This window comes from Stegodyphus dumicola, chromosome 2 (assembly GCF_044657685.1).
Source record: "Stegodyphus dumicola isolate Sdum_Otavi_A_Nest chromosome 2, ASM4465768v1".
Classification (NCBI taxonomy): Eukaryota; Metazoa; Arthropoda; class Arachnida; order Araneae; family Eresidae; genus Stegodyphus; species Stegodyphus dumicola.
The window spans coordinates 102,511,646-102,528,279 of NC_140769.1; the positions used below are offsets into that span (position 1 = coordinate 102,511,646).

The 16,634-nt window shown below is 35.8% G+C and overlaps 1 protein-coding gene across 1 annotated transcript in view; it reads right to left on the reverse strand.

Annotated features, from left to right (window-relative positions):
* The window catches only part of LOC118194407 (protein O-mannosyl-transferase Tmtc3-like), a 384,082-nt gene that overhangs the window by 33,474 nt on the left and 333,974 nt on the right, over positions 1-16,634 (reverse strand). The window contains exons 13-15 of the mRNA XM_085810972.1: positions 14,057-14,191; positions 11,090-11,172; positions 1,958-2,030 (exon numbers count right to left, since the gene is read on the reverse strand). Coding sequence (XP_085667098.1) covers positions 1,958-2,030; positions 11,090-11,172; positions 14,057-14,191 — 291 coding nt within the window. The remainder of the gene's footprint in view (positions 1-1,957; positions 2,031-11,089; positions 11,173-14,056; positions 14,192-16,634) is intronic.

The window sequence follows — 16,634 nt, forward strand, 5'->3', positions numbered from 1 at the left end:
CATTTCTTGCTTCTGGATGTTCCCCCCAGGCAGACCTAGAGTTCCAACACCTGCGGGAGACCCTTATTTAGCTTTTTCGGACCGAAGGAGGAGTAACATTACTGTGTCTCAGCTCATGGCAGATCATTTAGAGGCAATAGGCACAAGAATCTCAGCTACTACAGTGCGCAGACGCTAGCACAATACGAGTCTGTATACAAGACGACCAGTTGTTTGTGTCCCCGTGATCCGAGAATACAGAAGTACCCGTTTATGTTGCGCAAGAGAACACGTCTCTTGGATTAGTCAACAATGATCGTCTGCTCTCTTCACAGACGAGTTCAGGTTCACACTGGAGAGTGATTCAGGGTGTCAGCTGATCTGCAAGGCACAACGCACCAGATACAATCAACCCCACGTTGTAGAAAGACAAAATTACAGAGGTGAAATAATTGTTTGGGCTGGGATCTCTCTCGGTGGTCACACTGACCTGCATGTGTTCCATGGAGGAACTTTGACTGGTGTGAGATATCGAGACGAGATCCTTGATCAATATGTCCGCCCATATGCCACTATTATTGGTCCTGGATTTCTTCTCATGGACGTTAATGCGCGACTGCACCGAACATAGTTTTCTGAAGAATAATTTGAGGGACACGGTATAGAGTGGATGAATGGCCAGCTCAATTCCCAGACCTGAATCTGATAGAGCATCTTTGGAACTACCTTAAGATACAGCATGCTGCATTAGTCCTCCTCCATTAAGTCGTTAGATGAGCTTGAACAAGGATTATTCTATGTCTGTTAGTTGCTTCCCATTTCGCTGACCGACATTTAATTGGCAGCGTGTAACGTCGCTGCCGCCAATGCATTGTAGCTAGGGGTGGTCACATTCCTTATTAGAACCCATTTTTTGTAATGTTACCACCCGATTCTGATTCTTCCTCAAAAAACTGTGATATACTGTCTATCTACGACTGGATTTCTCTTCAAGTTTCTGTTGTAATTCCTGTTTGTGTTGAACTTTAGAACTATTCTATGTCGCATTCATTAAGTAACTGATTAGTGAACATGTGTTCTAAATTTCTTGTTTCTATGTTGCTTCATTTTAAAATTAGACCCAAAAACATGCTGCTCCTTAACTTTTGAAGGGCAGCGTATTACGATCAATCACAACCACATCATTAGTAATACTGTTTGACAGATCCTAACGATTAGCAGAAAGTCGAGGCACAAAGACAATTTATTTCCTGACGTGCCAACAAAGGTAGACATCTTAGCATTTGTAAGGTTACTTTAATTTGCATAACCGTTACTCCATAACTTAGAGTACACTAAGTTTCGCCAGCTCAGATAAGATTGTATATACTCGGCTTTGCGTTAGTGTTGCCGATATTTAAATTGTCACGCCGGTTTAAGTTCTGAGCCAACTTAGTTACCTTATATTGAGTATTCGTTTTGATTACTAGGCTTAGTTACAATTCTTGAATTTAACTGTTACCTTTGAGTTTCATCGCCAAGAGTGCTGGCTGATTCTGTCAAGTACAAAAGTGGGTTTATAACTAAGTTCTGATTTTATAAAAAAGGTTTGTTTCTAAACCTTTTTAAGACTGTGCAGTTCTTTTCAGGCACAGCGGTAATTCGCCCTAAGTTTGTTAGAAGTTTGGAGTTGGTATATACTACCAAAAGAAAAAAAAAATAAAATAAACATTACAGGTCTGTGAAAAGAACGTAATAAATTTACTTTTCTTTGCTCTGTAAAATTAGTTATTGCTTGCGTAATTTATTTCCTGTAAATTTTTAATGTTTTAAAAATGTATGAATAACTATGAATTTAACACCAACTCAAATCTTTTGCACAGATTTAAATCCGGGCAGCTAATGGGCTATGTTTCAAGTTAAAACATAAAAAAGAAATCAGACACATGCATAGTATTAAAAGAAATGGGAAAGATTATCGATAAGAATTTACTCTTACATTGTAGTAAATATCTGGATTGTTGTCATCAAATTGAAGTGCCTTTTCGTAAACAGCTTGTGCCTCTTGAGTCCTGTAGGAAAAAGAAATGAGATAAAATTTCCACTAATATAAATATTGTTTTTAAAGTTATAACTTAATTGCTATTTTTCAATCATTAACATAAATTTATAAGAAGCGCTTTACATTTCTTATTTAATTATCAGCAAGGCATTAATTTTATTGCGAAAGAAAGCAAAGTTCAAGGAAATAAAATTCGCAACACTTTCGAGGAATGGATTTACACTAACAATTTCGCCATCGTGGATTTACATAAGAACTTCGTACATAAGAATATATTCCACAATCCAAACAGCATGAAAATTCATTGGTCTCAAATTGGGGCCTGCAAGCTGCATGTGGTCCCCAGAGTCAGGTTACGTGGCTCCCAAATGCATTTCCCGTAAAATAAGTAGCATTAGGAAATTAACTACTGGAAAAGAATTTGAAGAAAAGTTAATGCTTTTGAGTCCAATTTTATATTATTTACATTAGCATTACAGTAATACCACAGAAAATCTACAAAGAGCTAATTAATTTACACTCTTAATATTTAAAATACAGATTTGATTAACAATTTTTTTTTACTTGTCGAAACATAAATTCTCTTAATTACGAATTTTTGCAATAAGAATAATCGGTATGTTTAAAAATACATTTACATGCGAACCGTTTGTTTTCCTGCTGTTGTAAATTAATAAAGCTAAAAAGAGAACCATACTCACTGATGAGCATTTACACTTTGCGTATAATAAGATAGCTAATAAATTTTCTCCAAGTTTACAAACTTTATCAAAATTGAAACGCCATGAGATGCTATAGCTAAACGTTATATCAAGAAAAATAAAAATGAAATTTATGCTTATTTGCATACAAATACATGTATTTTTTCGGAAAGCTTAAAAAAATTTAATAAAAAAAAGATAACAAGTTGTAAAATTTTGTACTTAAATTTTGTCCTATCTGGAAATCTATTATTTTTAGTTTAGGTGAGTTATTTAGCGGTTAATTAAACACGTTATAATTATTTGAATATTAACCTGAAATTTTAATATTTAACAATCATTCGTTTACGTTAAAAAGTGTAACCAACAGAAATTTCTTGCCTATTTTTAGGTAGACAAGAAATATTTCATTTATGTTTACTATCTGAATCAAAGCATGAAAATTCTGCTGTTTGAAGTTTCAAGCTTTTATTCAGATAGTAAATGTAAATGAATGAGGAAAAATATTTCATTTATGTTAACTATCTGAAGTTTATACAGATAGTAAACATATCAGGTTCTGTGTTCCTCCTTACTTACTTTGGGAACATTAAATGTCCTGACTCGAAACAATGAGCTTACTAAAACTATGTTCAATAAATTTGGGAAGTAGACAATACACACAGGAAGGATATACGAAACCCTTTATTTTTCTCTCTTTACAATGATTTCCGGACTTCGGAATACAGAGACCAACCACTTGTGGTCTGAACGTAAGAATATAAAAATATTAACTAAACTCTAACTAAACTTAACTTTGGATTAATCAAACAAGTGCCTACTCCAAGATTGGCCGTATATTAGCAAAAAGCAGTATGTAGTACAGAGAACTGCTAACACAACGATACGTTTAAAATTATCAAGAGGATTAAACCTCTGGCCTTGAAGGCAACGAGCAACCGAGTAAAACTACTAAAGCAAGCTTCTAATAGCTCCTTCCTCTCTCTTGCTTGGCAAAAAGCCACAACTTAAGTACTTGGCGTTCGCAAGACAAATTTGCATAAATAAGTTAAAGCTTTTAATTCTGGCCGAAAGTAGAAAATAAGAAGTGATAGTAAAGATTTAAAATAAAATAAACGTTAGTAAAACTTAAGATCTTACATACTTCCCGCCAAAGTTAATTAGTTTGAAACTGAGGTCTAAAACGACCTTGTTGAAAACTTTTAGCTCTAGAATCTAACGCGAGGCCAATCTTTTACAAACATTTCTCACTAGAAACTAGAAATTTAAAAAAAAAGTCGTTTTTACATTATCAACTCCATGGACAATTACTTTCCATCTGTACTGCATCTAAACAGTTCTTAGTTGAAATCTGGTTCCTTCCAGAGATCTGGAAGGAAAACTAGTTTAATGAAATGTTACACAATTAAATGGCAAGTAACATGAATACTTACATTTCTGTTTTAACATTCTTATTTCATTCATGACGTTATTTAATTATCTCCCCGTGCTCTCTGACATGTGTTGTAAAGGAAAACACCAAACACGAGCGTGTTTATGTACAAGTGTTCAACACTACCGCCTGCAATCAAAACACTAACGTGTTAAAATTCAACATAACAAGACCTCATAACACACCTTATATTCATCTCTAAACCCTGAGGTACTATTCTGAAAGTGGATAACTCTGAAGTGTAGCGTCAGAGAGCCTAACTACATTCATTCAACCTTTAACACATATTCACAATAATTTGCTCTTTTTACAGTCACACGAATAAGTTAAAATTTTTGGCATTACTTTCACTTTTAACATATCACAGTATTTCTTAACGTTTAAAATAACAGTTCACATTGTATATAAGGACATATTAAAATGACGTTAATTTTACGCATTTTAAAACCTACATTAGTAGTACATTGTTAACTTCTATTCTTTTCCAAGCAAGTGCCAATTCTTCTACATTGAAATACTACATTTCAAAAGTCTTTCAGACTAAAACTTCTTTCTTGCCAGAATCTTTTAAATAAAATTTTATACAATAACTTTTACAATATTCAAGTATTTACACGTTTCTATTATACATTAATTTTAGTTTTACTCGCGAGTAATTGAAAAACATAATACCAAAATAGGTAACAACTCATTTCTCGCCTTTTTGGCGATATAGGTAAACCTCACATGAGGTAAAACGTCTTGAATTCTGCCACTTGCAGTAAGAATGAAAGATTAACTTAAGGTTTTAAAGTAACATAAAGTTTTACTTATCTTTGTGATATTCGGACATCCTTTTTTCTGCCCAGTCCTGGAAGGTAGCGAAGATTACGGTTTGGTTAATCTTCCTTCTTGTGCGGGTTCGCACTTTAGTTCCTTCCTCCATGAGCTTCCTTTTCCTTCCAGTTTGGTCACCCTTGAAGACCTTTTTAGCCTCTGCCTGTGGTTTCGGCCGTTTGATGGCAGCTGGTCTTGGCAGAACCGGGACAACTCTCTCCCGTTCCTGCTTGGATCTCGTTGCTGGCTGTTCAAATTTTCCTTGTTTCTTTGCCTCCGCAGCTGGTGTTCCTTCATCAATTCGTCGACATTTGCTGCGTAAACTCCTCTCCGATGGGTAGATCTTCCGTTTTGAAGCCGGGTTATAGTTGCCGTCTTTCTCCTGGCTCTCTTTGCATTCATCGTACTTCTCCCTTCTTCATTCTGCGGGTGGCCGTGCTCTCGCTTTTCTGGTCGGTGGAACGGCTTCTTTTTCTTCTTACCTTCAATTTTCCAACGGGGAAACTTTCTTTTCAATTGATCCTGCCTCCTAATGGCTCGCCCTTGTGATTGTCGTTGTTCCACCTCTGGAGGTTGTGCCTGCAGTGCCTGCCGTGCCGGATCCTGAAAAAGATCTTTAAATATTTGCATTTTATTACGATTATAGAATGGTTTTATCTGGTCAATGTTTGCGGAGCATGTTTCACCATTCCTGGCTTTTAACACCACTACAGCCTGAGCTATTTTTTCTATGACATATGGTCCTTCAAATCGTCGAAACAATTTGGCAGTTTTATCTTTTGGTGCTGAAGAAAGTGAATGCTTAATTTTTAACACTTCATCTCCTACTTTATAAGTTACTTCCGTCGTTTAGTATCATAATAAAGTTTCTGTTTTCTCTGTGCTACTTCAGTGTTCTTTTTTGCTTCTTTAATTAATTTTTCTATATCGCCCATTTTAAATTCTGGGGCTCTTTGTTGAACATAAAATAGTTTATCTAACGGCGTTATAATCTTTCTGCCTAAAAATAACTCAGCAGGAGTTTTGCCCGTTGTATCATGTTTTGCGGTCCTAAGGGCGAAGGCTAATTCATTGACATAGTTATCCCAGCTTTTATGAAAATTTTTAACATAACCACGGATAATTTTCACTATATTTCTATTGACTCGTTCCGCTATATTTGATTGCGGCCGATACGGGACCATTTTTAAATGACATATGCCCAGTTTTTGGCAAATCTCTTCAAATATATTACTTACAAATTGAGGAACATTATCCGATATAACTTTTAGGGGCGCCCCGTATTTTAAAATATATTTATTTAAAATACAATCAGTAACTAATTTCGCGGAGGCTCGTTTTAAGGGAAAAATTTCGGTCCACTTACTAAAATGATCAACCATAAGAAGGAGATACCGACTTTTATTTAACTGACTTTTTGGGAAAGGGCCCTATAAATCGATGCCAATTATTTCATTTGGAAATTCGGATTTAATGCTATTTAAAACTCGGCCGGGCGGAAATTAATATAATTAACTGCTTGATATGTTGGGCAGGACTGGGCATACGCCCTTGTTAACTTTTGCAGTTCAGGAAAATAAACTGCTTCGCGTACTCGTTTTATGGTTTTTCGAATACCAGCATGAGAAGCTAAAGGGCAGTCGTGTAACTCCTGAAGTATATTTAATCTAAGACTAGCTGGGATAACAGGTCGAAATTCGTTGTTGGAATTTGTAGTTTTTGTATAAAATAATAGACCATCTATTAGTTTGTAATGGGCCGCGTTATTTCTTATCGCCACAATACCTTGGTGGCTAAAAATTTCAGGATCCTTTAAATACTCATAAATGTTTTTAAATTTAGGATCCTTACCCAGTTCGGTTATTACAGTTTCTCGGGAATTTATCGTACATGCTGTGAGCATTGCCACCTTTACAGTATTACCTTCTTCATCTATTTTTATTCTGGATAGGGCATCTGCTACGATATTTTCCTTTCCGGGGATGTGCTTGATTACCAGATTATACTCTTGTAACTTGAGTGCCCATCTTATTAAGCTTGGGGATAAGTTTTTCCCTGAGTACAATCTAGTTACCGCCGCATGATCAGAATACACTGTTATTGGCGCCCTTCCAAAATAGACTCGGAACTTTTGCACTGCTAACAGAAGTGCAAGTGCCTCTCTCTCAGTCGCGGAACAATTTCTTTGTGTTTGATTTAAAGTTCGACTAAAAAATGCCACGGGCTGATGATTTTGCGAAAGTACCGCTCCTACAGCATATTCTGAAGCATCCGCTGAAATTTCTAAATTCTCATCATTTTCAGGAAATTTCAAAACAGGGGCTTGCGTTAATGCTTGCTTTAATTTTTCGAAAGCACTATTGGCTTCGGCCGTCCACGAGAATCTTGCCTTTTTCCTTTATAATTTTAACAATGGTTCAGCAATAGCTGCAAAATCTTTTATAAAGGACCTATAATATGAACAAAGTCCTAGAAAAGAAGAGAGCTTCTTTGCCGTATTTGGCGGCGGATACTTTTGCACAGCGATTATTTTTGATTCGTCTGTCTCGATTCCTATCTGAGATATTTTGTAACCTATGTATTTTAATTCAGGGGCTTCAAATTTGCACTTTTCGACATTAACTTTTAGACGGCCTCATTTAATAATGAAAACACCTGTCTTAAATCCTGTACATGTTGGTCCAGATTATCACTAGTAATAATGATATCGTCTAAATAGATAAATGTGGACTTTCCAAGAACAGGCCTTAGCACAATGTCCATACATCGTTGAAATGTTGCCGGCGCCCCTGAAAGGCCAAACGGCATAGGCAGGAATGCATAAGTGCCAGACTTGATTATAAAAGCAGTCTTAGACACATCTTCCGGTCTAACCCTTATTTGAAAACAACCAGTCGTTAAGTCTAAAGTAGTCATGTATTTGGTAGAAGTTATGTTCCTTAGAATTTCTTCGATAATAGGTAACGGATATACCGGATATTTAGTCATGGAGTTTAATTTACGATAGTCAATTGCAAAACGCCACCTTTTTGGATGTATTACCAGATAGTCATTATTTTTCTTACATAACACAACCGGGCTAGCATAACTACTTGAGATGGGCGTTATGATCTTTTTACGTAACATATCTCTAATGTGCCACTCTATAATTTTTTCTTTATTCTTATCATATCGGTATGGTTTGTGGCGAACTGGCAGTGAATCTCCGGTGTCGATACTATGGTTAGTAACTTGAGTAAATCCTGGAATATCACTAAATAACGAAGCAAATTCACTTACCACTTGTCGAATTTTTTGTTGCTCTTCCTTAGGCATGTGGTCAAGGTTTAACGTTGGTGGTTCTGTTTTTTCTTCTTGAACTGGTTTCATCATCAGCTTAAGGGACGCTTCGTTAAAATCCAGCATTGCTTCTGCCTCTGAAAGAAAGTCCATCCCTAAGATGACATGTGCTTGCAAATTCTTTACGATAAGAAACATAATCTTTACTTGCTCGTCCTTGATACGAATGTATAAGGATAACTTACCTATGCACTTGCATCTTTCTCCCTGCGCAGCTAACACTGTCGTATTATTCGAATTATGTATGCGGTATTTACGGAAATACTTCCTAAAAAAATCTTCTGCCTCACAGGAACACTACGCGCCTGTATCCAGGAGTGCGGTGGCTGGGAAGTTATTCACCAACACTTCAATCTTTGGAAGAGTCAAATTTTTCACCATCACTGTATTTAACTTGAAGGAAGAGGGGTTTTCTTTGCCTTCAGATTTCCGAACCCTCCCGTCAGCAGAAATCCGTTTTAGTTTAAATCTTGTTTCTTCCTTTCCATGCCTTCCTTCTTTTTCCACTGGTCTTCAGATTTTTTTTTCTGGCTTACTATTGAACTGTCGACGTTCGCCGGTTGTTTTTAGATACTCGGGTTTCCTTGCCCACTGATTCGCTTTGCTTCCGTAGCCGTGTTCTTGACTTTGCTGTGGTCTTGGCGCACCAAATTGGCTTCGTTGCTCATACTGGCGTCTTGTTTCAATGTCCGCCGTTCTTCTACTTTCAAACTGGATTGCTAGCTCAAATAACTTTTCCAGTGTAGTCGGATTCCTTAATTCAATAAAGTCTTGTACTTGGGGAAGTAATCTCGGCAAAATCACTTGAATTATCTCAGGATCCGGACGGTTTCCAAACAAGAGTTGGAAGACGTGAATGTTTCTTAAAATAAAGCTTGAGAGATTTTCAATTCGTTTCTAGTATATGCTGAAGAGTTCCGTTTCTAATGTTGCACGATCTCTTACGACAGGGAAGGCTTTTATTAAGGCAGTCTTAAAATTTTCGTAAATATAGGTGGGACTTCCCGCTTGACCCAAGAAGCTTCTGCCTATACATTTGAACCAATTAAGCGCTTGGGCCCTCAAAGCGCTGGTAGCTAAGGTGACTTTCTGGAACTCATGCACTGGATACAGCATGAAGTGGTCATCCAATTTTTCCAAAAAACTGGTTACCGGTGAGTTTCCATTAAATGTTGCTTCTGATTTCATCGATGCGCGCATGGTCTGGACGATGTAACCAAATCCTTCCAGGGCGGCAGCTGGCATTTCTGGATTCTGAGCCGCTTCTGCAAGCAGCACAGGTTCTTCTTGAAACTCGGCCATGGTTATTCTTCTTCGTCGGGCGCCACTATTAGGTTCTGTGTTCCTCCTTACTTGCTTTGGGAACATTAAATGTCCTGACTCGGAACAGGGAGCTTACTAAAGCTATGTTCAATAAATTTGGGAAGTAGACAATACACACAGGAAGGTTATACGAAACCCTTTATTTTTCTCTCTTTACAATGATTTCCGGACTTCGGAATACAGAGACCAACCACTTGTGATCTGAACGTAAGAATATAAAAATATTAACTAAACTCTAATTAAACTTAACTTTGGATTAATCAAACAAGTGCCTACTCCAAGATTGGCCGTATATTAGCAAAAAGCCGTATGTAGTACAGAGAACTGCTAACACTACGATACGTTTAAAATTATCAAGAGTATTAAACCTCTGGCCTTGAAGGCAACGAGCAACCGAGTAAAACTACTGTGGCAAGCGGCCTGCTTCTAATAGCTCCTTCCTCTCTCTTGCTTGGCAAAAAGCCACAACTTAAGTACTTGGCGTTCGCAAGAGAAATTTGCATAAATAAGTTAAAGCTTTTAATTCTGGCCGGAAGTAGAAAATAAGAAGTGATAGTAAAGATTTAAAATAAAATAAACGTTAGTAAAACTTAAGATCCTTACAAACATAAATGAAATATTTTTCATTTGCGTCATTATTGTTATTATTCATGCATGTTTATATAAATATATGATAATTGAAATATAAAATTTAATGAATAAAAAAATTGAAAAAATCTTATCTGGGCACCACGTAGCTTCTATGTACGGCCTATTAAATTATATACATTTTTTATTGCACTTCATTTAAACTTATTTCCTTGAAGTTAATTCTAAATCAACCGATCTCTCAAGGCAGGTTGAAAATGATTGCAGAAGTAACTATGAAAATTTTATGTCTTTATGAAACTTAATAATTTGTATAAAAGTCCCGGAACCCTATGAGAGGAAGAAATCCTTAAGATGTTGTTTCAAATCGGAATGGTTATGATATCTTCATTATGAAATTGTTTCAATGATCTGTACCATTCTATGAGCCAGATTTAACGGGTCGCACACACATATACTTTTACCATCACAATTTAATAATACTTGTACTCGAAGCACCATGATGCAAATCAATGGTAAGAATCTTTTATTGAGAAAAAAGCGTGATTAGAACAATATTTTGTTCATCACTGCAAATATTTCATGGATAACAGCTTAAAAATGATACTTGATAATCATATTCGTATAGCAGTGATTCCTGATTGATTTGAAAATCACATTTTCGTAGTTTAAGGTAAATTTCAGTTAAAGGCTTTTAAATAGTTTAAGCTTCAATAATGCTTTTCTTTTTTCTTTCTTTACTTTTGTTTTTGGAAGAAGCATAATTTCAAAATATGCTCTCCTTTGAAAAGTAAGTGTGTACATTCCAAATATATTTAATGAAAAGTTAAATAAGAGAATTAAAAAATAAGAAGAAGAAAACTTTCTTACCTATTCAATCTTAACAAGATGTCACCTCGATTAATATAAGCTTGAATGTAATCCGATCTCATGCTAATGGCTTGCCTATACAGCTGAAAGAGTAATAAAAATCAACAATTTTCTGCTAATAATATGTATATGTATATAGTGTGTTCCGTCAACGAGATGACAAAAACTCGGGGAGGGATGATAACAGACATTAAGAGAAACAATAATTTCCCTGGGACATGCTATTGAAAACCATATTTATACATTTCCAGGCCTAACTCGTGAGAGGAGATGCATTATAGTGCATAGCATGTTTTAAACAGCATATGGTACATGATCTACATCGCGGTTAAGAGAACAATAAGAAGTTATTAGAGGTGCTGTTCGAACTGTCAGCTGCGGACATCATTGAATAGCCCACAGCGATATTGAAACAATTGTCGGGTGCGCCTGAAGATGCCGCGACGTGTTGTTCATGACTGCCGTAGGGAAGACGAACGGCGCCACGACATTCTTCAACTTCTCACGAAAGAGTGATTTAAGGTATCTCCAAAAGAAGAAATCCAAGAGAATGAAGGCCGGCGAAAGTGGAGGCCAAGCAACGTGTCCGCCTCATCGAGTGCACTTGTCAGGATATATAACATGTAGGTGGTAACACAAAACAGTGAAGAAGACTGTTCGTGCATCATTACACATGAGTTATATGTCCATCTCCACTGTCAAAGGTGCAACTTGCAACAAACTAGGGAAGACGTGCTTTAGGAAACAACGGTACGTTACGGTATTGAGGTTTTCAAACAGAATGTACAGCCCCAACATGTAATCACTACCTCATATCTTCTCAGATGTTGACAATGAATCTGTGTGGAGCTTTCTGCGGAACACCGACGTGCGGAATTTCCATAGACTACATCTGCTCATTGTGCGTCTTGCTGAAGGTGATATGGTGTAGGTAGCGCCTCCTCGGATATTATTCTTGTTACATCTGCTGTACTAAGTGTCTAAAGCCATATGTTTGGTCAAAACTCAAATGCACCAGCGTATTCTTAGCTCGTGTAGTGAGTAATGTCTTTGCCAAATTAAAGCGAGAAATAGTTGTTCCTCGCAACTACCGACGCAATAGTACTACTAACTTCCGTCGCCTGCAGTCCGCAATTTTGCATTACAAAATGCGTGCTAGGAAGCTTCATAAATGGCAGGCCAATGTCGGAGCGAAATCAACGGTCAACTGACTTCTGCTTTCTTTTTCATAAACTAAACGTGGTTTGCGACAGCATGTTCTGTGACAACTGTTCCTCCACTCAAAGCCCATTACTGTACTCCAACCTTGTCGCCGCGTTAACGGAATACTTGATATATACCTGTATATATGCAGGTGAAACTATATATATATATATATACTTTTGAAAGAATATATATATATATATATACTAGAAAGAATATATATGTATATACTGAAAACTGCTAGTAAGAAAAGAAAATAATGAAGATTTAATTGAAAAATTCCTGGGGTTACGCTACAAAGGATTGAATTAACAGCAATTAGTACGAAAATAAATACTTTTTTAATCCTATCTGAGGAAAAATGTGTAGAGTAATTAATTTGTCTCTTATTAAATGGAAGTGAAATCATTAAAGCTAGATAAGTAAATTACACTTCCATAGTGCTATTAAAGCTAGAAAAATGCACTAACTGGAGTAACTAATTAAAATTTAAATAAAAAGGTAACAATAAGAATAAAAACTATTAATCAACTGTGTTAATGTTTCAAATAGAACTTTTTAAAGTGTTAGTATTTAAAACATTAAACCCGGACGATTAATAACTGCCGAACAAAATGTTTCGTTCTTCCTGAAATTATGCGACTCAAATCAATGTTAATAAATTTTTCTTGTATGCAAAATAATATAATGCCAAGAACTACCCCGACATGCTGTTCGTTACTATATTAGTTACAAGCACAGATTATAAGTCAATTTAAAATCAACCTAAACTGAATAGCAAAAAATACAAAAACATAGAATGCTAAAAGAAAAACTGTACTGAAATGCATTCGAAAATGTTATTCATTTGTACAATTATGAAATCGTACGGACGAGTCTTATAATCAAAATTTAAAAAGAGCTGACTCAAAAACATGATTAGCTAAACTCTTAATTCTAAAAACCAGCAATTTTCGAAAAACGAAAATTACATTTAAATACTTAATATTTTATGTGCTGGGAACTTAAAAACAAAGCACGCTGTAAATGCTGAGAGCATAAAAGTTACAGAAATGAAAAGGAACAACAATAAAAAAACCTACGTTTGCAGTTTATGAGGGACCGGAAAACTGGCTAACATTTCTTAAGCGGAAATGTAAGAGAAAGGGCAGATTGCCAAATTCTGTGGTTTGAAGTCGTAAGACAAGGGGCTTGTCAAATTCTGTGAGAATCTTGAAACATTTTAAAAGGAGGGTAGGGTGTAAACATGTTATCAGGTTATGTTAATCAAAAAGGTTTAGGTAAATGGTTTCCTATGGGCGTTCTTTTTTTTTTTTTTTTTTTTGAGCATTTCGCTTAAATTTTTGATTTAGTCGTACCTGTCTTGTTTAACGCATTCGTAAAATTTGATTTTAAAACTGTACCTAGCTATAACAGAGGAAAAAATGAAATTTCTAGTTAAAAGTTCAAAGGCTTCACGTAACTGAGCTGTAATACGTCTGTTTTCAAAGTTCTGCTACAGACGTATTCAGAATTTGAGAATAATAAGTAATATTTTAGGTTAAATTTTAATGCACGATTTCTATTTCCATGGAAAGGCAGTCATCTGTAATTCTTCTTTGCTGGCCATTTGTAGCTCAAGAAGCACAACCAAATAGTTTATTATTTTACATTATTTACGGCAATCTGCTTTAGAAAAGCCACTACGAATATTTTGAAAAAATTAAAAATGTAATATTAATTTCCATTCTTCTTAATAAAATAATTATTAGACAGATATCTTACCGCATCTGCTTCTTCCAGTCTGGATCCATTTCTCGAAATAAGATTCGCTAAATTGAGAAAGACATTCAAGTGACTCGGTGCTATGCGAGCTTGGTATGGTTCACCTGCTTTAGGCCTGGGAAGGAGATCTTTCGCCTGAAAATATTTCGTTTAATTTACTTAATGTTTTAAATTACTGCTTAAAAATTAAGATATTCACACAAATCTGCTTCTAATTTCTCCTCTTGTTCTATTCCAATAACTCACATTTTGCAGCGACATTGTTTCACACAGGAATCATGTGAAACAATGTCGCCCCAAAAAGTTAGTATTTGGAATAGAACAAAGGCCACGACAGCCACCTGCCTAAGGAAGGGATGTCTTCGTGGATGACATTCAAAACAAAATTGACTTGTATTCAGCTTTATATTAGGAAAACTAAGAAAAGCAATTATGTGGCCATTGTGTTTGTCTAGGTTCGAACCCAGTTTGAACCAGTAGCATTCAGCGGTCTTAACCAATTGGCCAAAAAATATCTGCCAGTATCAAGACAATTATCTCTCAATGTGCATGAAAAAACAGCACGTGAATTTTTCAAAGACGAGACTAAAAATTTAGCTATCTTAAAAGTCGAAAACGTAGTTAACAGAGAAACGCGGGATGATGAAACCGATAGCCTCTTCCTTTCTCGGTATTTAGTGGTATTCAGCTTGTAATGTTGCGCGCTTCCAACCTGCACGCAACAATAGTGGTGACTGCTATGAACTGGAAAGTATACAAAGTCTTGAGAAGGGTTTAAATCCCTTTTTATTCAACTTTAGAAATTACAGATGCGTACTCTTGACGCTCACAAACTACGCCGACCCGGCGGTAAAATAAAAATAAGAAACTAAAAATGAATAATAACAAGTGACTACCTACGAGGCTCTCTAAACCTAACTAACCTAACCGCGTTCTAAGATACCGCTGATAATTCAGCAAACTTCTGAATATTACGTTGAAAGATTTAACTATCTGCTGAGACAAGCACACAAGCCGAAACGCGTGGTTCTTCAATTTCTAACTAGCCACCTCCACGCTCGTGAAGCAAGAAAGCACACTTTCGAACTCGTTTCCCTTCTATTTAACTCAGATTACTTCCGCTGACAATTTTGAATACTTTGCGCGTTCTACTAAAATTTACATACTCTGGCATTGGCAATTCTAGGAGAAAGTAAGACTTGACAGGAAAGATACGAGTAGTTTAAACTTAAAATAAATGTTAGTTAAAATAAATATAAACCCTACATTTGCCGCTGCCAGAATTTGGTAAACTTGGAAGCAGGTCCTGGAAACGACCTGTTGAAAAGTTTCCACAATTCTGAACTAAAGTTTAAGAGCCTCGTTTACGTAAAAAAACTGTTTTCTCTCAAAAGGTAGAATAAATTTCTGTAGATACTTATTTAACCCTCTCTTCTTACAGCAACCTTTCCTGGACTTCAGCAATCAATCTGTTCTCTTCCTTCCAGCATCTAGAAGGAATAAGTATCAGTATCTTTCTAAATACATTATAATTTACACTTTCTTGACACTGAATAAGTGTTTTTTTTTTTGATCGATTTATTTTCCTTAGTTACTGCTTAATTCACATTCATTCAAGTATTTAAACATGAATTTAACTTTACCCTGGCTCTCCACCATGTGTGGTGTCAAACGGGAATATTCGTGTTTTAGTATTGCAACACATCCCCTAACCACAATGATTTGTTAGAATTCAACGACCAAATAGACACACCTTACTCGACATTCTACAACTCGATGGGCTATTTTAACATTCTTAAAATTCAAGTGCAGGTGGAGAACCCTACAAAACACATTCATTCTAACTTCTCCCTCATTCATCTTTAGACATGCAGGCTTTCGCTCTAAAGCATGATTTTATCTACAGTTTAATACTTAAATTTGAATTCATTTCTTTTGAGCATTTAATTTTAGCATCTAAACTTTTATGCTTCTAGACTAAATTCTACTTTTACATAACTTTCAAGTATTTACGTATATTTACAAAATTCTAATCCATATGATTTTTACAATTTACCATAAAATGAATAAGAGAAAAATGAATTTTTACTTTACGTATTCTTCGCCAAGCTGGCGGCACTGAAACTAAAGTTCTTATTAATACAAGAATACGAAGTTATTTTTACCTTCGGCCAAATTTTGGCTTTAACATAACAGAATTAGTCTTTCGACCAACAGAAACTGCTTGTTCTTAGATTTTATACTTAAAGAAAATAATACTTTTGCCTTAGCTAAATAAAGTAAAACAAAACTAAGTCTCAACCGAGACAAATTGACTTCCGTCAAAACATAGAACTTCGTATTTACGCATAACATTTCGGAACAAAAGAAAAAAAAATTATAGAAGATTTTAACTTATCTTTGAGTTTTCGATGATTGGAAATCCGACATCCTCTTCAGGCAGAACTGCTTCCACGATATGGAATTCATCGACGTCAGTCGTCTCCTTTGTGTCCTCGAGTGTCGTCCATGTTGACATTTCTTTTTCGCCCTCTGCATGCTGGCCTCTTGGAGTGGTAGTGGTCGGGTTGCTGTCTTT